Here is a 22,111-nt window from a genome sequence, read left to right on the forward strand (position 1 = left end):
GTGACCTGCTCCCAAGGGGCATCCATCTGGGAATGGTGGGGATTTGGGGGGGGTGGGTTGGTTGAGGGGTGCAGGGAGAGGTGCTGCTGCCCCCCGATGAAGGCAGGGGAGCTGCCCGCCCGCCACACGCACTGTTGTTGCCATCTGACAGCTCTTGGCGAAAGGAGCTTTTGTGATTCAGCCGTGTTTATCCCAGCCCGCGGCCCGGCCCAGCGTGGGTTTCCATGGAAAACTTCCATCCAAAACAAGGAGAGAAGGAGCTACAGCAGGAGTGACTCAGCCACAACTGGAAGCTTCTGCGGGTGAAGCAAGACAAGGAAAGGGGGGGGGGGCTGTTCCCAAAGGCTTGGTCCCGCTCCGGCAGCGGGTCCCAGGGATGGCCCCTGGCTCTCTCCTGTTGGGGGGAGCTGCATTGTGTAACCATCTGTGGAACACGTCACCTTCCTGGAGCACCCCCTCCCGGAGCCTGCTCGTGGGGACAGGGGAGGAAGAGCGTGAGATGAGTAAGGCTCAAACCCACCCGGATCCGCACCCAGAGCCCACCGGGTGGGCAGCGGAGGAGGGCCTGAGTCAGCCACGGCGCAGGGGAAGGGATGGGGGTGTTTGCGGGGAGGCAGCAGCACTGGCAGCAGCTCCTGCCCATGCTGGTCTCCTCCTGCCCTCCCTGGGATGCTGGGAGAGGGCTGGGGGTGCTCTGGAGTAAGGAAGGATCCCCCATGGGAAGGGGTGACCCCCTGCTCCCTGCCAAAGCACCCAAGGCCATCCCCAGGCTGGGGTTTGCTCCGTCACCCCCTTGCTCAGGGACACCAAGTGCCACACAGTGTTTTGGGGGGAAACCCAGCTCCTCTGGGCCCTGTGGGGTGGGGTAAGAGGAAACCCCCATAAGCTGGGGGGGGGGGAGGACACTGGTCACTTGTTTCCAGGCTCAACTCCATGGGTAGCACAGGCACAGAGCCGGATCTGCGACAGGCAGGCAGGGGCCAGCACAAAGGTGGAAAAAGAGGCATTCCCAAGGCAAATCCCTCTGGTGATGGACACAGCAGCCACTTCCCTCCTCCCATGGCATGAGGGGCCAAGCACCACCTTCCCCTGCTGCTCTCGCGGAGGAGGGTCACCTTTATTTGTGTTGATGAAGTTAAACGGGTAGAGGAGGGGGTCCCGCAGCACCCCCCATCCCGCAGCACCCCTCCTGCCCCAGCTCCCCACAGAGCCGGGCTCTGCTCACTCACCGCTGCCCGGGCTCCGGCCCAACAGCAGGGAGCTGCAGCGGGAAGACGCCGGTGTGTGGCTGCGGGACCGCAGTGCAGGCGCCGGGGCTGCAGTGCCTCCAACACGCCGCTGAGTCGGGAGAGCTCCGTGGTGACCGAACAGCGAACACAGAGCTCTCTGCTGCCATCCTTCCCCAGCGGGAGCGGGGAGCTGCAGGGACACAGGCCCAAGGTGCATCCCTCCCCTGCCAAAAAGCGGCCTCTGGTGTCCCCAGGATGGTAACCAAGGGGTGACAGACACCCCAAACCTTCGCAGCAGCCCAGCACAGAGGTGACACAGTGCTGCTCTGTGAGGTGACAAAGCGAGCAGGCTCTGTCCCAGCCCCATCCTCCTGCCACCATAGAACCAGCACCAAACTAGCGGGCAAAACACTCACATGCACAAAGAACTTGCTTCTGCTGGGATGGTTTTATCCCACGGCAGCTCCCAGGCCTGATCCTGGCTGAGGGAACACTGAAAGTGCTGCTGGTTCCTGTCCCAAAGCCTGCTCCTGCCCCACAGCATCCTCCATCCCTCACAGCACCCACTCCACAAGCAGGGGCCAAATTAACAAGTTTCATCTGATTTCTCTCTTTTACCAACTATCTTGCACTGTTCCCCCATGGAAAGCCACGGTTAGGAGCCCTGTGAGCACAGCCCAGGCATGGAACCTCTGGGCTGCAGAGAGCAGCAGTCAAGCAGGATCCCTGGAATGATAACAATAAAAGATTTCCATGTTTCTGGAAAAACAGAGGAACCAAAAGCACAGCGACAAGTTCTTCTTGGTCACAAAGGCACTTTGTACACAGGAAGATACAAAAGGTCCCAACATGCTGAACCAGCAGGTATTTCATTCCTGAAAGGAACACCAGCCACACATGAGAGGTTTTACAGACCCAGACCAGCTGGAAGGTTGGCTTAAAGCTTCCACCAGTGATATTAAAGCACAGGAACCTTTGGGGTGTAAGAGCTGCAGGAGCTCTGCCCACCTTTGCTGTGGCTGAGCTGGGGAACCCTGATTTTAAATGGCTATTGAAGCCTCAGAGCACCTCACACACAGCAGGGTCACCCTCCTGGCCTCAACCTCCTCACCATCATACCCACACATACCTCATATCTATGTAACTATAGCATATCTACTTAGATCTATATATCTAGAACATATCTACAACAGGGAGATGATGAAGAGCCATTCAGCCTGGGCTACCACTGCAGAGCAGCAGTGGGGAGATGAGGGCTCTCTGGCCCCTCTGGAGGGCACAAACACGGTGATCTGCCACCATCACACAGCCGCACACAGCTCACCGGAGCACCGTTTATTACAGAGCCTGTCATCAAACCACCCCATCCTGCAGGGGCTCAGCCTGTCCCTGTCCAGGGCAGAATCGGTCCAAGAAGTCCAGATAGACCTTCCTCTGTGGCGCAGCCGCAGGGACGAAGTGCCCACCGGGGTGGCTGAGGACAACGGGCTCCACAAAGTGCTGGGCCAGCTCCCTGCTGAGAGGGGCTGCGATGACAGCGTCCGTGTCCCCCACAACGTGCAGCGTGGGCAGGGCGATGGGCTCCCGGTAGAAGTGCCCGTGGGCCGGGGCTCGGCTGGCAAAGCCGGCCACCAGGATGGCGAAAGCCACCGGGAAGCGGGGGTCCCCGCGGGCCCGCAGCGCGCACACCATAGCGGCCAGCGCCGCGCCTTGGCTGAAGCCCAACAGCCCGTCAAAGGGCCCGTGCTCCGCCAGCGCCGCCGCTACGGCCGACAGCGACTCCTCCAGTCCCTCCGGCTCCGCCGCCGCTTCCGCCGCCTCAAAGGTGCCGGGCCCGGAGAACCACCAACCGCGGGGGGGGTCGTCCCCGTCGCTGTCCTCGGCGCCGCCGGGCACGGGGTGAGGCGCGCTGAGCGCCACCAGCTCGGCGCGGCCCCGCAGGGCCTTGCGCAGCGCGCCGGTGCGCTGCCGGAACCGCGGCCCGCTCTGCCGGTAGCCGTGCAGCGCCAGCAGCCGCAGGACCCTCCGCTCCGACATGGCTCCCTCCGCCGCCGGAAGCCAACTGAGACACTTCCGGCTGCTCCCGCTCCTTTTCCCGCCGAAACGCTTCGCGCTCATTGGATAGCGCGGAGGGATAGAGCGCCCCCTGGTGGCGGGAGGTCGCGGAGCGGGTACCGGTGGTCGGGGAGCGAAGGGGCGGCCCCGGTGGTGCGGGATGGGACGCCCGGTGCGACCGCGGGCACAGCCTGGCCTTGCGGGCAGCCGGGATGGGTCGTTCATTGTACCGTCGTCCGTGTACTGCCGAGGGATGGGGTGCAGCCCCATCCATGCCGGTGCTGGTACCGGCAGCCCCCGGTGGTGCTTACCGTCGAGGAGGGGGAATGGTAGTGCCACCCACTGTGCCCACACCGGGTCCCAGAGCGTGGCGACACCAGGCTGGGGTGCAGGCTGTGCTCAGGAAGCTGCTGGGGTGCTGGTGCTCTGCTCATCCTTACCGGTGCTCTGCTCACCCTCATGGGTGCTGTGCCCGTCCTCCACCGGGTTGGGGGGCACGGGTGGCTTCCCCTGCAGCAGAGAGAGGAGAGTCAGAACCGGGTCCCAGCCCCCACCTGGCCTGTGATGAGCCTGCCCGTGCTCAGCCTGCAGCACCCCATGGGGCTCAGCTGGGGGGTTTCCCCCTCCTGGGGAGCCGTGGAGACAGATGCATGCTCACCCCAGTAAGAACTGGAGGAGGGACTCGTGTTCCCCCCCCTCCACTGGGCTGGTACAGGCCCCGTTGCTGTTCAACCGGAATGAAGCCACAGGGTGGCGCTTTTGGCACATGGCACTGGCAACCGAAAGGCGCCGTACACCGTACAGCACCATACATCATACAGCACACAGGACCGGTGTTCAACCCATGCCAATGCTCCCAACACCCATCCCATCCACCCCACATGGCCACCAAGAGGCAAAGAGATGCAAGAGAGGCAAAGGGAGATGGCAAAGAGATGGAGAAGGGACCTGGTGACACCCCACTGCTCACCTGGGCCACCCTGCCGTGGCGCAGGGGCTGGGTGCTGGCGTGGTTTACCGTCCACGGCCCCAGGGACTGGCTGGCATAGAAGTCCATGGGGTAAGGCTGCTGCCACTCGATGTCCTGGAGAGCCACCACAGCCTGTGGAAGGGACAAGGAGCTGAGCCCAGGAGAGGTCCCAGCTTCTGGTGCTGAGCAGGGCACTGCTGGAGTGAAGCTCACGGCACTGGGAATCCCACTGGTTTCACAAGAGATAGGGAATCCCAGAGGCACAGCCTGTTTTGGGGGTTCTCACCTCGTAGGGTGTCAGCAGTGGCTTGCTGAAGGCTTCTCCCCAGTCGATGGAGAGCCGGGGACAGGCTACCTGCACCCACCTGGAAGGGAAACACATGGCCACGAAAGGGGATGAGCATTTTGGGATGAAGAAGCCACATGGAATTCCCGCAGCAGCCCCCTGGAAGGAAGCGGAGCAGGCAGGGAGTGAGGTCCCTACTGTGCCAAAGCCACCCTGCCAAGGACAGCCATGTCCTCTCCTTGCACAGCAAGGGCAGGGGTGCACAGTACCAGCAGGACAGACATGGCAGGGACACCTTCCAATGGAAATCGGAGGCCCAGACAGGGATGGGGCACCCTTAGGACCCCAGCACAGGGGTTAAGGGGGGGGCATCAGCACTCACGCATCCACATCAGGGAAGAGCTGCAGCTTGCTGGGGAAGATCTCAGACAGCAGCACCCTTACGAAGGGCCGATCCAGGGCACGGAGACGTGATTCCAGGTGCTGTAGGAGGGAAAAAGGCACCAGGGGGTTAGGAGAGCCCAGAGAAATGCCCCGACAAGTCCCCTACAGCCCCTTCCTGGCCATCAGACCCTCTGTGGGTCCCAGCTCTGCCCCACGGCCTCATCCCCATGGCAGTCATAGGCCAGGCAGGGATCATGGCCATGGCTCCAGCTCCATCCCCGCTCTCCCCAGCGCGTGCCTCAGCCTAATGAAGTAATTACAGCTCAATGACAACAATCTGTTCTCGTTAGCGGCTGCCTTCCCTGGGACGACCGCCTGCCGCTGGCTGCCTGCGGCCAGGAGCGGTGGGAGGAGGAGAATGGGCCAGGAGGGGCCGGGGACGTCCTTGTCCTCCGGAGCTGCCACTATCCAACCCTGCCCAGCCAGCCCCGGCCATGCCTGTGTCCTGCTGCTGCAGGACAGAAGCTGCTGGGCCCTCACCACCCAATTCTACCCACTGGTTCCTCCTGCACTGCCCCAAATCTCACCTGCAGCTCCCCAAAAACTTGGACTCAGAGCATCCCACTCCCATGGGGCAGAACTCCCTGGTCTTGCTTCCCTCGCCCAGCCAGAGTGCAGAAAAGGGCCAGTGTGATGGCTGAGCAGGGATAGTGAACCTGCTTGGAAGTTCATCCAATTAAAGCAAATCCAGGGAATTAATTGCCAAGCTACCCCTGCGGGGGGGGTCTCCAAGGCTGGCCAGCTCTCCCCAGCAAGGGGTAGGTTTAACAAGCCCTTCATCAGCTGCTAATTGCCCTGCCTACTCAGCTTAGGGGCCAGTGGCAAGCAATGGGTGGCCAGGTCTACCCTCACCCCAGCAGCGAGGCCACTCAGCCGGTGGTGCCATCACTCAGCAGTTCTTTCCCCCTCCCAGGAGCAGCGCCTGGTGTCCATGGGGATGGGGCTGGTACCTGCAGGATGCTGGGGGAGCCCTGTCGCCCCAACGTGCCCAAGATGAGCCCCCAGCAACGGGCACTGGCTGCGGTGCGGATGGCGTCCTGCCGAGCACGGTGCATGCGCTCATGGCTGTAGTGTTCCTGGGACAACACCTTGCTGTAGGGATCATACCTGCAAAGCAAAGCCAGGCTCACACATACCCCATCACCTACCCCTTCCCTCCACGCTGGCCCCAAATTATACCTTTCCCTCATTAGCACTAATTGCCTCCCACAGCATCTTTCCCTTTGGCTACTGAAGAGCCCAGCCAGCTCATCAGGGTACAGAGAAGGGGACTAGGCGAGTGTCCCACCTCAACCCCCCAACCTGGCAGAGCCTGGGCTCCACGCTCAGCTTCGTGCACAGCTCCCCCTCATCCCAGCTCATCAATTATGAAGAAATCTTTGATTTGTTGCTTTGTTTGATGAGGAGAATTTTAATCAAATCCCACTCGGGTTTCGGCAGCTTCACCAAGCGCTATAAACCTGACGCTCGCCTCCCGTTAGTAACAAACGACCTACTAGGAAATTCAGATTTCACCAAATGGCCCCAGCCTTTCACTCTTGATATTTCATCTGCTTTCAGCAGCCTCATCATCGCACTTTATGGCCTCTGCCTGCAGCAGCCCGGGCTTTAATGGCTGCACCTCCACGAGCTTTCACAGGTACTTGTCAAAATGTTTATATTCAGGCGGAGTAAATGGCTGGTGTTCATCACCCCGCTGCACCTCTTCACCCCTCGCCTGCCTGTGGCTCAGTCCTGAGGTTTGGGGTGCTCACAGGGTGTATGGTGGGGAGAACTGGTCCCTGGCATGCTGGGGAAAGTGGGGTGCCCCCCGCTGTGGGGACCAAAGCGGTACCCGCAGGCTGTGCGTACCTGTAGGCAGGTATCCCGGGGTTGGCAATCATGATGGACTCCAAGTGGAAGCGCCCGTCGCCCAAACACCTGCCAAGAGAGAAGGAAAAGCTATGGCACACATTAAACAGCACCCCCCATCCATGTGCCTGCTGGTTTCCCAAGCCATGGTGTGTGGAAATGCTGGGAATACAAGTTCCCGCACTGGGATGCAGGGCAGTGGGCACAGCTCCTCATCTCCATGCAGCCCCCCAGCATGCTGGGGTGGAAGAGATGAAGACGGATGCTCCTGGTGGCCAGGAGCTGCTCCATCTCAATGTCTGGTTCTAGATGTTGCTGCTTCCATTTCTAATCAGATTTCAAGTCAGCAATTACATTTCAAAGCCTTTCATTCAGCTGCCCTAATGGAGTGAGGGCTTGGAAAATGAATTCAGACGTAAAACTTGACTAGATTTTGCCCTTAATTGGAGAATGACATTTTGGGAGATCAAAGCTAATTTGTCTGCAAAAGTTAGCCCCAGAGACGGGGGGGGAGAAGAAAATAATAACGTGGGGAGGATGCAGGTACAGCAGATGCGTGCGCCTGAGCACCACAGCTCCTTCGGCAATGAGAATGACCCACTCTTACCAATGCAGTGCCAGCCTGGCCGCCCCTGCCTGCTCCTGACACCCCTGGGAGACAGGGAGAGCAGCACCTCTCCCCTGGCACCGCTGTGGCTCAGGGTGAAGCTGAAGACCCCACCAACCCCATGCCCAGCAATCACGAGTCCCGTCTCCCGCACGGCCGTGTTTGGGAATGCACTAGCACTGCTCAGCATTGGGCTCAGCATTCCCAAACCCACACCTGGGCTCCCCGGCTCCCCCCAAGGGTGGGGTCCTTGTATTTATTTATTCTGGAGCACACTGTATTCACAGTACATTAAGCATTTCCATTACCTAAAATAATTAGGTGATAGGAAGCGAAGTGCTCCCTCTAATTTGCTGTCCTTAAATAAAATTAATGTTGCCGTGATGTTGGGCCCCGGCCATTTGTCTTTTCCAATTATCCACCTGCCCTTCCATCTATTATCTATTCTGATATACGACTCAATTATTTCCTCTGTGCTACAAGCACACACCACTCAGAGCAGCACAGGGAGCTGCAGGGGGCCCGTCCATGCCCATGGATGTCCCCCTAGAATCACTCCATGGACAGGCAGGGGGTACAGGCAGGAGGGTCCTGGAGGACCCCACGTACTTACACGATGGCATCTGTGTCCTGGGCGAGCCGGGGTGATGTGCAGCCCAAAATCTCCCCTGGGGACAGTGGCTTGCACTGGGGCACACACACCTTGTACTCAGAGCGCAGCTCCTGTGACACTGCCTATGGGAGATGTGGGGTTAGCAAAGACAGATTGTGGCACCGAGTGTGGCTGAGGCTGGTAATCCCTGGCACTGCTTGGGACACCCCAGCGCTGGCAGTCCCAGTTGTTGTGCCTTAGCACAGTGGCAGTGGAGGAGAACCAGTCTGCTCAGGGCAGCACCCGGCTGGGTAATGGTCCTGCACAGTCAAAATGCTCAGCAAGACTCAGCCAACATATCAATTAAAAGACAAGAGAATATGCTCAACGCTTCGATAGCCCCGTGTTTAGATAGACATGGCTCAAGAGGCTCATTCATCTCCTCCCGTCCTGCCCAGCTGGCTATTCAGGGGCAGACAGACAGACCCTCCGGAGCTTCCCCTGCCGCTAACGGCACTGCATCAAAATGCCAAGTGCTCCACTGCCTGCCCTGACATTTACAGAGCGGCTCCCGGGGGAGCCAGAGAGGGTGCCGCCATGAAACATTGATCAGAGTTATTATAAAGTACTTGATCAACATTACAGCAGCAGCATATTATGGCAGCGACTTGTCAGAGGGGAACCGTCACCACCAGCACCCCGGGGCAGCCGCTCCAGCCACGGAGACAGGGTAGGGTCGAGGTGGGGGAAGACACGAGCCTCATCCTGCACCCTGCATTACCTGAGTGTCCCCATCTCACCTGCACTGTGGAGACAAACTGGATGGTGCTGACAAGGGCCAGGGAGGTGCCGGCTGGGAAGTTGAAGCGAATGGTCTCAAGGAAATGGGATGTGTCGATCTTGATGTCCACGAACACATAGAGCATCTTCAGCCCCTGCGTGGTGTCGATGGGAACTGGTGAGAGGAAGAGAGAGGGTGTGAGTGTGGGATATACCCAGGGTCCTGGTGGGCCCCCGGCTGCTGTTGGCTGAAGTTGGGGGGATACAGCACGTTGTTAGGGCTCCGTGTGCCCCAACTTCCCCAGGCAGGCTGTGCCACCCCTGCGTCCATGCTGACACCCCAGGCAGAGCGTGCAGATGGGAGCCATGGAGAGCACCTGCTTGTTTCTCTCTGGATAATGGCAGCCTGGGGAATCAATGAACACAAATCTAATTACCCCCGGTGCTAAGAAGCCTGTGTCACCACGATTAAGTGAATAATTAAAGTACACCGAGTCCACATCGATCCATAGCTCCGTGTTCACTTCCCATTTTGGCGCTCTTTGCCTGATCACAATTAAGTGCAAACTACTCCCTCCCGTGGGGCACGTGAGGCCGGGAGGGAGAGGGCAAGCACTGGTGTGCTGCATGGGCACATCTCCCACCATCGGTGACAGGAGCACCGTGGGCAGCCCAAAAGGAGCCCAGCACCCTGCGGGCACCCTGACTCCCATCCAGCCCTGTGTGGGCAAGGACCATGTAGCCATAAGCACTGGATAGTGGCTGAGCTGGTGACAGAAGCAGCTCCACAAGATGTGACTCCCGTCTTCTGGAACAGCCCAGCTCTTGCACTGGCACGCTCCTAAGCACCACTAGATAGGGCCCCTTTCCACTGTTCATTCATGAAAAGCAGGCTACAAACCAGAGGTTTTATACTCCCTGTTCCAGTGGTGCCCGTAACCCTCCTGCCATAACAAAGCACCCAGCACAGATATTTATCACTGCAAATGCTCACGCCGACAAAGCTTTTAGGACAGAGTTCTCAGCTGGGGAGTCAGTATTTCATCCCGAGCCTGATGCAATTCCTCAAACCCATTTATATGGCCCAATAAACGTCCAGGAGGGCTGCCAGGTGCCGGGAGCGTGGTGGCAGCAGGGATGCACTCTCCTGCTGCTCTCTATGACAATTCTGCCGATCCACCTTAAAACCCAGAGCGTCTTATTGTTATTTTTGGGCTGATTCCATCCTGGGTGGACTTCAAAGTTAGCAGCATCTGGGACAGCAGCGCAGTTTCCATGGCAACTGGATCCAGAGTACTGTCCGCCTGGGGAGCACACAGCCTCCTCCTCCCTTCCCCGCCCAGCCTGCGCTGCACCCGCAAAGCTGCCTTCCCCAGCTCGGGATGAGCGGGATCCCCAGCACGTTGCTCTCCTTTACCATTGTTCCCGACATCCCCCAAAGCCCACAGCTGCGGGGCAGGGGGTAAGAGCATCCCCAAAACCCATCCTGAGCGAGCAGGGTCCTGCCAAGCCATGGCCTCGCTGCTCTGCTCTTGGGCACAAGCGCTGCGATGTGTGCGCTGCGGCAGCACACGGATGAGCACGCCAAGCATGCCCTGCTGCCCCCAAAATCCTGCCCGCAGGCGGCCACCCAGCCAGCATGGCCCCATCCAAAGCCAGCAACCAAGGCCGAAGAACAGAAATCCCTTTGGGAAGGGATTAGCCCTTGGCACCACGTCTCCAAGCTGGTGCTGAGCAGGGCGGGGAGCCGCTCTGCGCTGCACGGTGGCAGCCTCTGCAGTGCCACCACGCATGGCTGCCTCAGCAGAGCCCCAGGGCGAGTGTCACCTACTCAAGCAGCTGTGTCCATAGTGCACCAAGAAGTCAGCACCCAGGGCTCGGGCTGTGTAGTCATCCACGCAGCACGCACCGTAGGTCACGTCGCCCATCACCACCGCCTCTGCGTCGGTGAACCTGTGGGGAGGAACAACAGTGAGGGAGGGTTGTCCACAGCCCATATCCTGCCCCACAGGAGGCATCGCTACCGGGGGGACCCCGCGCTGCCATCGAGCCTCTCGCCACACGCCGAAGAGGACAAGCACTGGCTACTCTCCGAGATGTCAACATGATTAAGCTGGAGAGCAGTAATCCGCCTCTTCAATTGGGTAAAGCTGTTTGCAATTCAGCGGATTATCTGCTCATCAAACAATACGCTGCCAGCTTCCTAATGCTCCAGCAGGGAGAGGAGCAGAGGGAGACCCGGCGCAGCATGGTGCCACCACTCCCATCAGCCAGCCCTGGGGACCAAAGCCACCGAGATGGGCAGAACAGCCATGCTGGCATCCCCAGCCGTGCCAGCCAGGCTGGCCGGGCCACCAGCCCCCTGTATCCTAGCCTGCGCTTTCCACGTCACCCATGGGTGCCAGTTTGGCCAAGCTGGGTGATCTCCAGGACCAGCTGGTGCTTAGTTGGCAACTTGGCAAGGAAAAGCACCGAATGAAGCTGGTGCTGTTCCCCCATCCCAGCTCCGGCATCCCGATACTCCAGTCCGAGCCCACTTGGCAACTGCTGGCTGGTCGAGGGGCACGCAACAGGCACGAAGTGGCAAAGCTGGGGCTCTGGCATGATTTAAAGGTGCCACCTTTGTGGGTATTTTTTGGCACCATTTGGGGGGATTATTAGCTTGGCTGCCTGCCCAGGGAGCTGCCGTGGCAGTTTATGGATGAAAGCAGGTATTGTGATGACAAAGCCCTGAGTCCGAAGGGGCTGCTTAAACCAGATGCTAATTCCTAATTTACTCCGAGGTCACACCAGAGGCTGTAGCTCGGTGCCAGTGGAGTCCCCCTTGACACTGACGTGAGGCTGAGGTGAAGAGGCCAGGCCAGGGGAGGAGAACACCCTGGCACAGCATCACCCCGCACCAGCACACGGTGCTGGCTGGGGACCAGGGTCCTGTGCGTTCCCCCCTCGAGCGCCAGGCTGGGAGCGTTACGTCGGTGGCAAGAATAGAAATGGTGGGCAGAGCTGGGCAGATGGCAGAAGGTGGAGAAATGGTGGAGCGTGCTGAATATTAACAGCTCCGGCCCATCCGTCAGCGCCCGGGGAGGGGAACAAGGGAGTAGCTCCGCTGGGAGCACCCCCAGAGAGAGGCCAAAGCCATCCCCACCTCCCACATTCAGCCTGAGCATCTCCCGCTCCCTGCAATGTCCCAAGAGCTGAGGACACAGCTGGGGACTATCAGAAGATGGACTAGATCCAGCCAGCACCCAAATCCCGTGGTCCCTCACCTCCAGGACGAGAGGACGGCTCCTCTGCTCCTGCATGGCCACACTGTGAGGCTGGGGGCTGCTAGGAAGGTTCGAGAAGGCTCTTCCCCACCCCCCCCCGAGCCCCCAGCCCCCTTCTCTAATGAGAGGTGATGAGATGAACATGAATCAGACTCCACACATCTCAGCGAAAGTGGAAAATTATTCAGCTCCTTAAGATTCAGGACGGGGAGGTCTGACTCAGAGCAGCAGCCAGCGCCGCTTAATTTTTTATAGATTAAAATGTATGCAAATTGGCCCAAACCCCAGAGAAAGTCCCTGGGGGTGAAAAGCAAGAAAGTGAAATAGCAACAGTGGAAGGAGGAGGGCAAAGGAACCCGTGGCCCCTGCCCAGCACGTGGGGCTGCAGCCGGTGTTCCATGGCCACCAGCCTGCGGGAAGGGAGAGATGGGGCTGAGCCCTGCCCTGGCCATGGGGAACCATCCTGCTCTGGGTGCAGGGAGCAGAGTCACGGAAAAGCAAGAAGCAAAGAGGCCACGGGATGATGCTTGGTGAGGAGGGAGCCCAATGGTGCTGCCATTGTGGCCGGCGAGGCTGGAAGGGTGCCCAGAAGCAGCCCAAAGGCACCAGGATGGCCCAGCCAGGGGTCACCCGCGCCGGCTGGGCTGGCTGGTCGAGCAGAGCAGCAATCATCTCCTGAGACAAATCAAAGGCAAGTGCGGGGGCCTCCCCTTGATGTTTTAATCAGTTCAGTGTTGCCGGAGCCTTTCATCAAACTACAGAGGAAGGAAACATCAATTAGCAACAACCTGTCTCCGATGCGGGTCAGGGAGCTGCTCACCAATCAGGCCGGTCCGGGATGCAGGAGAGAGGAGGCCATAGGAGCATCCTTGAGGGTGTTTTGTGTCCCTGCAACTCATCACAGCCATGGAGAGGTCCCAGCAGCATGCTGGCAGGGAGGACACAGTGACAGGGCTGTCCCCATCCAGCACTACAGCTGGGAGCTCATGAATATTGAACACATGGGGAGGTTATTCATCTTTTACGTCCCGCAAAGCCCAGCTCATTCTGAGAAACCACCCGGCCCTAGCATTTTTCTCATCTCCCTCTAATTCATTGCCTCCTCTTTTAAACAGATGGCTCCCAAAATCCCATTTATAAAGCGCCATGCTCAGCACTGGCAGGATGTGCGCCCACCCAGCCCTGATCCCAGCCACTGGGATCCCCAAATCCTCCCAGCCCCACTTTCCTCTGGCCAATGAAGAATGGAAGCAACAACCCAGAGACAAGTTAGGGGCTATAAATGCTGTGACAGAGACAGCAGATATAGGGCCAGCATGTTCCCAAGCATGGGGCAGCCAGTCCCCATCACCCAAGCGCAGGTGCTGGGCTGGAGCAACCCTGATTTATCCCGGCTCCTAGACAAATAAATGGGAATGTTTGTTGCTGGCAGGAGCGTGGGGTCCCCTGACACCACAGCAGTGTGTGAATGGTACCGTGCTGGTCCTCACTCTGTGAAGCTGCGCTGCTCTCCCCACCAGAGAGAAGTCCTCAGCACTGGCACATCCATCGTGCCTGGTGCTACCAGCCCTTGGTGGGGACCAGGATGAGAGCAGCCAGCCCTGGGAATGGAGCTGGCACTGAGGTGCTGGGGTTCCTGTGTGTTCTGCTGGGACAGGGACATGGAGTGGGCTGCTCCTTGGATCACAGCCACCTGCCTCATCTGCATGTGGCTCTTCACAGCACAGTCACACTGTGGCACGTTGTCACCTCCCTGCCTGAGGATAATGCCCTGCAAATACCCCATGCCCTGTCCTCTGGGGTAAAGGCAGAGCCCCACCATCACCCCACCACCCTACACCCACCGCCTGCCCTGCAGCATCCAAACCCAACCCATGCCAGTGGGTGCTGCTCTCCTGGGGCACAGGCGGCTGAGCGCAGCCCCGGCTGAGAACAATGTGTGTAATTAGTGGAGAAGTCACCAAGCCCCATTACCAGACTCCCAACTTCATTAGCACAGGAAGACTGCACCTAATTAAAATAATGAGTTTGCAATTTTCCTGCAAACGGCGCTGGAAGAGCCCTGCTGCAGCTGGGCAATCACTGCTGCTGGGTCAGGACAGGGAGAGGTGCAGCACCCATCTCCATCTCCCTGAGGACCTTCCCCTTTGTCCTCACAGGAGGTGCCAGGACCAGCATCACCATCCCAAAGGACATGTCCTGGGGTTACCCCAGCTTTGCTGGCTCTGTAGCTGCAAGGAAATGAAGGAAGGCAAACCAAAGGTGCAGAGCATGGTGTGACAAAGCCACCATGGCCATCCAGCACTCAGATGGTGCCTGTCCCCTCTCCCCCATGGCCAGGCCACAGCATTGCCTGTTGGTGTCAGCTCCGTGGGGACACAAGGAGGTGGCGTGGGGCACATGGTGGTGGGTACCACACCAAAACAAGCATATCACAGCCCTGCGAGGTGACAGCAATATAGGCTCCATACACTCCCCCCTGCCACGTCCGCCCCACTCCATCATCACCCGGGCTGAGGTTTTAAACATCTCCAATGAAGTGAGAACTTCATTCTCCCTAATGATGCTGTTGTGCGGTTAATGATGGTGATTAAATTCCCCTGCACAGCGGTGCTGCACCCGCTGCCAGCGCCTCTGGCTTGCGCCTGGAGGACAAGGGGAGAAGGGAAGGCAGCGCTGCCCGGCCCTGCTCTGGCTCTGTGCAGCTGAGGCTGCATCCTGACCTGTGTTAATGTCCCAGGAGGGCTTTTGGGATCTCCCAGTGATGCTGCCAGCTTCACCACGGTGCTCAGTTCACTGGGGACCAGCCATCAGGGACTACTTTGTCCTTGCTGTCACAACCGCTGACCATAGTGGGGCATTTAAACGCATGTCAAAGCTGCTGGGTTGTGTACGCAGATGTCCAACCCTTTACTACTCAACCAGAGACAATCCAAGACCCCCTGTCACTCTGAAATGTCCCTGTACACCCCTGGGTGCACCATGGCACAGTCACCAGGATGACTTGGGCACTCCCAGCACTGCCTCACACAGACACTCAAAAGCCATCAGGCCATTGGGAGGTGCTAAGGCTGTGACAGGGCAGCCTGTGTGGACATCAGGACACCCCTGATGCCCTCCACCATCACCCATCCCCACTGTCAAGCCACGGCTGGTTAGCAGGACCCGCTCACCCCACCGTGGCACGAGGAGACAGAGGGATTAGCAGCCGTGAAGCCCGAGAGCTGACTGCATTAACACGGCATCAAAAGCCCAACTGATCCTTCCTGGTGTAGGGAGAGGAGGGGTCTGCCCCTTGCTGCACAGACCCCCATTGAGCCGGAGGCGCGGGGGGCACCGCTGCCACCTCCCCGGCACGACAGCGGGTGGGCTGGGGGGCTGCCCCCCTCCCGGAGCCGCAGTCCGAGCTCTCCCCACGCTCCTCTCCCTGCTGCCGCCCCCCAGCACGAGTTACCCTCCGCCGGATTGCATCAGCCGTGACAAACGGAGCCGATTTGGAAGGTGCCGCAAGAACGTCGTGATGCATTTTTGGCAGCCCACCGACCCACCACTAGCTCAGCAGACCCCGGCCCTGCCACCGCCCCCCCCGCAGCCAGCTGCTCCCCCCAGTGTGGGTTCAGTAATGACAAAGCTATTAATGCTAATTAAACGGGCCTCACACACCGGTCAATGCTGTGAGTGCACTCTTGGTTTCAAAGGCTCCTTTCCAGCAGCAGTGACACTGTGACACTACGGCTACATCTTCATCCCCACAGCCCCTTGGGACTTGGCAAGAGCCAGTGCAATGCTGGGAAGCCCAGACGAGATGCTGGGGGGGTCCCTGGGAGCCTGCTGCTTTCCACATCATAGTGAGGGACATGGTGACACTGCCATCCCCTTGCACAGGGACATATAGACCCACAGCACCGCATCCTCCTTAAGCCACCCGTGCTACAGCGGAGCGAGGCCATGTCCTCACGCTCCAGCACCACAGGGCCATGGCACAAACACTGTATTAAAAGGCAGCTCCAGCAGAAGGAATAAATATTCCATCTGAGCAGCAGCAGACACGGCTCCAGTTGAGCTGGAACATGCAGGGATGAGCACCACGGTCCCGTGGGCACCAGCCCCAGGCATGGCTCTGCAGCCACTACCAGAGCACACAGCAGAGGAGGAGCTCAGTGGCACCCCCAAGCCCCAAATCCCACAACAAGGAAGGAGCAGAAGGCTGTGGAGGTGGGCTGGGAGAGGGGCTGCTCGCTGAGCAATGCCCCGCCATGGGCACAGGTATCCTTGGCACGCTCAGTCCTCCATCCCCTCTGTCCCCAGTGAGAAGGGAATATGCCACCCATGGGGTGACAGCACCCCAAGCTCCCATCCCCAACCTGGCTGCATGTGGCTGCAGCGATTCCCGTCACGTCATAGGCTTGTCCAGCCCCATCACTGGGTGAGGAGGGGGTGAGGAGGGCCAGCAGCCGAGCCACGATTCCACATTAACGCCCGTAATGAATATTAATAGCAGGAAGAGGCAGCACTAAGGAGGCCACCTGCTGATTCACACCTCACCTACAGCCATGCAACCAGGTCCCAAGCATGTCCCCAAGGGAGCAGGAACAGGGCTGGGCTCATCCTGCCCATGGCCACGATCCTTCAGCACCCAGTGCTGGTACCCAGCATGGCCACATCCACAGCCAGAATGTGGCACCCAGTGCTCCCAGCAAGGGACTGGCACTGGGGTGCTGCACGGTGGGAGAGAGGGAAGGATACAGCCTTGAAGGCATCTTCCATCCAACCAGCCACCCATAGGTGCTGCCTCTTGGCTGGGCACCTCTACCCATGCAGCACCCATTTCCATTCACAACCTCTCACGCCGGCACCCAGCACCCCTCCAGAGCACCCCCAGCACGGAGGGTGAGTCCAGCACCCTGCATCCACTGGGAAGCGGGGCTTAAGGTTCCATTCAGATAAAAGAAACCCCTTAATCCGCTGCCTTTGAAGTCGCAGACATAAAAGCGGCTGGGTGCCAAAGCCGGAGAGGAGGCAGCTCCACTTAAAGGGACAAACCCACACGGAGCTGCCCACACTCGCACCCATCCCCTGCCCCCCGCACCCATCCCCTGCCCGCACCCACCTTCCCACAGCTCCCTCGCCCAGCCCGAGCGTGGGGCTGCCACGATCCTGCGGGGGAAACGATGGCAAAGCAGGGACAAAGCCAGAGGCACGGCCGCCTTCCCACCCGGCACGGCAGCGGCTGCTCGGCTGGCGGCGGCGGGGAGGCAGCTCTCTAAATGAGAGCTTCGACCCCGATGGCAGACGAGGCACAGGGTGCTATTAGCACTAATTCACTGGGTAAAAACAGAGAGGGGCTGGGGAGGGAGCAGGGAAGGGAGATTACAGCCTATTTCTGCAAAGCCCAGCTCCTCTCCGGTGTCGCCTCCCAAGCGGCACTGGGAATGAAGAAAGGAGCCACAGAGAAGGGGCCGCTTAGCAGGAGCTGCTTGCAGTCCCCCTCTCTGGGCCACCAGCATGGCCTCAGGCCTCCCCTGAGAGCAGCATGGCTGCAGGGAAGGATGGTGGCACACGGGAGGAGGACAGGAGACCTGCGCAGCAGCGGTGGCCCTGCTGCCAGCCCTCCCCTCACTGGCGTCAGCCGGTTGTTAACACGGCTGCTCCCCGGCTCCAGCACCAACACTGAGCTTGTCACAGCTCCCAGCACAGCAGCGAGGACCGGGCTGGCACCGTGCCTGTCCCTCGTCCCCAGTGCTGGCAGCATGTCCCTGTGACCTGCAGCAGGGCAACAGCATTGCCTATGCCAGGATGTGGCCAAGGTGTCCCTGCGAGAGCGGTCACACTGGGCCCCCCTTTCGGCAGTAGCCTTGAGCTTCATCCTACCCAGGCAGCCCCATCCAGCAGCCATCCCGTTCCCAGCAACAGCCCCCATCCCCTCGGGAGCCCTTGGCGCAGGGAAGCATGGAAAAGCTGTCATCTTACCGCTCAATGATGTCTGCGATGGTGCAGGCGAACATGAGGAGCCCTTCTGGCATCTGCAGGGCCACTGGGAAGAGAAACAGCCCCGGGGTTAAGAGGGGCTGGAGGGAACACCCTGAAGCAGGGACCTAGGCACCAGCCAGGTCACAGAACAACCCAAACCAGGCAGGAATCGGCCAAAAACCCCAGTGACTCTGGTAGCCGGGGTGCACGTGGTCCTGCTTTGGGCTGTATCATTCCCCCTGCTTGGATCCAGCCCCTCATTCCTTTTGGAACCTGCTGACACTGCCCGTCTCTCCTGCTTCCCTCAGTAATGAGTTCCACGTTTTAATTATGTGCTGCTCAGGAAAAGGTACTTTCTTCTGTTTATTTTAAACCTGCTCCTAATAATGTGCCCCCGGTTCTGCTGGTACAGGAATGAGTGAATAATCATCCCCTATTCAGCCTCTCCACATCATTTACTATTCTATATCCTTCCATCATATCCCTCTTCATTCACCTCTTTTCCAGCTAAAGGATCTAAATCTATTTAATCTCTCCTTATACAGACGCTGTTCCAAACCTTTGATCATCCTCACTGCCCTTCTCCACACCTCCTCTCCCTGCTTCTCTCCCTGTTTTGGGAACAACGCAGCATTGTGCCTAGCAGGAATATGTTCATCAACAAATGATGTTGCCTGTTCCTTCCTCACAGCTTGGAACAATCCCTTTGCCTCTACAGCTCCACTAGGCCCCCCAGTGCCTGGGGTCCAGCCAGGAGCCTCCCTGCATCCCCCCAGGCCAGTGCAGAAGGAGAATGGACCATCGAGGAGGAGCTAAATGGAGGAGGCCCCATTAATCCCATTGTTTCACCTCCTGATCCCAGCAGTATCTATCCAAGCATCCTCTTCAGCTCCCCCTCCAACAGAAATCCCTGTGCTGCCAAGTCCAGCCTGCTGGCCAGCACAGAGGTATGTAAAGACGTGGCCCAAACTGGGTTAATCTCACCCTTCTCCAAGCCAGAGGTCCCAAGGGAAGCTGCCTGTGCTCAGCCAACCTCTGCCTGACCCTGGATCAAGGTTATGGCATTCCCCATCCCATTTAGGACCATTTGGGACTGCCCTTCATCCCAGACTGCTGCCAACAAGCAGACCTGCAAACCTCCCCCAGCAAAGGCAATAGGCAGCTCTGTGCCAGCGTGGAATATAGGGACAAAGGATGACACCCCCAAACCTCACTGCAGGCAGGACACAGGCAGGCTGGCTGCATCCTGATGGGAAGCTGCGTTCCCCCAGCAACGAGCCCCTGGCTGGGCTGTGCACAGGCAGGGCTTTAAATCCCAGCACGGCTGGTTGGCTGACGGGCTGCAATCCCAGCTCCCAGCTCTAAATCCCAGACGCGTATTTACATTTAATTAGGAGGTGCCAAGCAGCAAAACACAGCCAGGAGAGCCAGAGCTGCACGGATGGGCGGCCTCACCGCATCCCGCACCGCAGCCAGGATGCACCGGGCAGCCCTGCAGCTTCCAGCCCTTCGGCATCGCAGCTGGGATCAGCCCAGCAGCAGCTCCTGGAACATCCCCCGTGATGCTGCGAGCTCGGCTGCAGCAGACAGAGACATTCCCAGGTGGACAGAGCGTTCCAAATCTAGCTCTGCCCGGAGCCTCTGGCATCAACAACCCTGTGAGCAGCCCCTGCCTGCATGTGAAGTGAAGGAGGGGACACTGATGACACCCGGGGATGCTCCATGCCACGATCCCTGTAGCTGATCACACACTGAGGCGGGGGACACCATCCTTGGCACCACCCCACAGCATCATAATGCCTGCTCCGGGGCCACCACGGCCACCTCCCACCCTCCAGGGCTACAGCAACCCCCTAAGGAAGGTTAAGACCAGACCATAGCGTGGCCCAGCTCCCCGCCAGCCCCCCCAGAGCTGGGAGTTATGGGGCTTCCTCTGCCCAGCCCCAGCAGCATGGCAGGAAAACGCAGGGAAAGAGGAGAGCAGCAGGGACCTGGCTGGTATCCCAGACACATCTCACAGGCTGACAGGTCCGCGCAGCTCAACCTGTCCTGTCCAATGTGATTATAATCCAGAGATACAGATCTATTAAAGCCCCTTGAGGGGAGGAAAGCTCGTCAAGACAGAGCTTAAACATGCCAGGGCATGCTGGGCAGCTCAGCACCATCCCTGCCCAGCTTCACCAAGCCCCAAACAAGTCCCATTGCCAGCAGGGAGCTCAGCATCACCATCCCACCCCACTGCAGCCCCAAACCCCTCATTCCCAAGGGCTGGTGCTCACCCTTCCTGGCCTGAGCCTGCTGGATGCGCCAGATGGTCTTGGGGATCTCAAAGTTGTAGTTTTGGGGCAGGGCTTCCGCCGCCTCCCGCAGCTCCACGTTACCGAGGATCTCCTCGGGAACCTGCTGTGCCACACGCCGTGCACGGCCTCGGCCTGCGGGACAAAGGGGGTGGCCTAAAGGAGCGGCCAGGAGGGCAGCACACCCCGTGCTCCACGGGCCACCAGCATCCCCATTGCCCCTACCCCACCCTCGGGGACAAGCGGGCAAGAAGGGGCGGGGGGGTGAGTTTCTGCCCTTCATAATGGCATTTTTGGGGTGAAAACACGCTATTTTTGCCCACAAAGCACCCCTGAGCGGCGCTGGCTCCCCCTCATTCAAGGGAACAGCAGGCACAACCCCCCCATAGCTCATCCACACGCACCCCAAGGGGATCCCGTTATCTCATTGGGGCAACCAAAGGCAACAGCAGCGGGTGAGCCAAGCTCGTCCCTCGGGAAGCTCATCCCGGAGCCGGCCCCCGCCGGCACCCGCCTCCCCACAGCTCTGCGGAGCCGGGGAGCGGCGGGGGAGTGACAGCAGGGCGATTATTCACTATTTCCAGCCCAACAGCAGCACTCATGAGCCACCCAACCCTCCCCGCACGGCCCACGGCCGAACCGTCAAAGGGCCGAGCCAAGGAACCGAAACAGAGCCCGGTACCGGCGCCGGGGCCGCGGCGTTAACCCCGGTCTCGGCCCACCTGAGGCGGGCACCGCGGCCGCGCTCCCGACCCGCACGGAGGCCGCCATTGCTCTGGAGCACGTGAAGGCGGGAAGGCAGCATTAAGCGAGCCCCGCGCTAGGCCAGAGCAGTCGCCGGCAGAGAGATCGAGTGTATATGTGTGTGCGTGTTGGAAGGGAAGCGAACCGACGGAGGGGACCGATGGGTCACACACAAGGTGCCCCGTGGGTCTTTGGGTGTGCAAGGGGATGTGTTAAGCGTTGTCGTGGTCGGGATGGCACGTTTAGCATCGGGGGTGACACCCGCCGTATCTCCACACCGGTACTGGCAGTTTCGGGGCTGCCGGTGGCAACGTTAACACAGGGATGGGGTGAAGGCACCGGAGCCGCTGCCATGTCGTCTCCCACCCGTGTCACGGAGCAGAAGCCAAGGCCCTGCGAAGCGTGGGGCAGGAGGGACCCGGGGGGAACGGGGACCCCCGGGGGTGGCAGGGGACCGGGGAGGCAGCGGGATGCCCCCGGGCACAGAGGGGACCCGGGCGGGGCGGTGGGGACAGCACCGCTCCCGGTGGGTTAACGGGACAGAGGGGAGGAGGTGAGAGCGACCCTCGAGGGACAGGAGAGACAGCCCGGGGACAGCGGAGCCCCGGTGGGACGCCGGGAACGCGGTGGGGAGTGCGGGGACAGCAGGGATCAGGGAGCGGAGAGTGTGGAGCAGAGCTCCCGGTGGAGCATCCGTGATCCCGGTGGGATAGCGGGGACCCGGTAGGGCGGAAGGAACTATACGGGGCAGAGAGCACCATAGGGGGTGGCAGGGACCGTGCCGGGGCGGAGGGGACAGCGGGGGCAGCAGGGGCACCGATCGGGCGGCGAGACACCGGGGGACAGAGGGAACGATGAGGAGCGGAGGGGACGACAGATCCCCGGGGAGCGGCATGGCCGGTGCTGGCCAGACGGGGCGGCGGGGACTGCCGTGACCCCTGCAGGCGCGCACGGGTGGGGCAGCAGACCCCCCCATGTTATACCGGGACACCGTGGGGGGGGGACACGGCGACACGGAAC

General features: G+C 59.9%; 2 protein-coding genes across 3 annotated transcripts; both read right to left on the reverse strand.

Annotated features, from left to right (window-relative positions):
- Positions 1 to 1,956: 1,956 nt before the first annotated feature.
- OVCA2 (OVCA2 serine hydrolase domain containing) lies at positions 1,957 to 6,021 on the reverse strand. Its single transcript, XM_030472352.1, has 5 exons — positions 5,935 to 6,021; positions 4,923 to 5,023; positions 4,541 to 4,619; positions 4,255 to 4,386; positions 1,957 to 3,794 (listed from the first exon to the last, which is right to left on the reverse strand). The coding sequence occupies exon 5, from the start codon at positions 3,552 to 3,554 to the stop codon at positions 2,583 to 2,585; it is 972 nt and encodes a 323-aa protein (XP_030328212.1). The 5' UTR covers positions 3,555 to 3,794; positions 4,255 to 4,386; positions 4,541 to 4,619; positions 4,923 to 5,023; positions 5,935 to 6,021; the 3' UTR covers positions 1,957 to 2,582.
- Positions 2,013 to 21,179, reverse strand: DPH1 (diphthamide biosynthesis 1). 2 transcript variants are annotated; one of them, XM_030472350.1, is made up of 12 exons: positions 21,070 to 21,179; positions 20,330 to 20,482; positions 18,051 to 18,114; positions 10,646 to 10,767; positions 8,835 to 8,989; positions 8,056 to 8,177; positions 6,836 to 6,904; positions 5,935 to 6,091; positions 4,923 to 5,023; positions 4,541 to 4,619; positions 4,255 to 4,386; positions 2,013 to 3,794 (listed from the first exon to the last, which is right to left on the reverse strand). In XM_030472350.1, exons 1-12 carry the CDS (start codon positions 21,116 to 21,118, stop codon positions 3,684 to 3,686), a joined length of 1,314 nt encoding a protein of 437 aa, XP_030328210.1. In that variant the 5' UTR covers positions 21,119 to 21,179; the 3' UTR covers positions 2,013 to 3,683. The 2 variants fall into 2 exon arrangements, with proteins under 2 accessions (XP_030328210.1, XP_030328211.1); XM_030472351.1 differs by having other exon boundaries at positions 21,030 to 21,124.
- Between the last annotated feature and the right edge of the window lie 932 nt (positions 21,180 to 22,111).

This window comes from Strigops habroptila, assembly GCF_004027225.2.
Source record: "Strigops habroptila isolate Jane chromosome 13 unlocalized genomic scaffold, bStrHab1.2.pri S16, whole genome shotgun sequence".
Lineage (NCBI taxonomy): Eukaryota > Metazoa > Chordata > Aves > Psittaciformes > Psittacidae > Strigops > Strigops habroptila.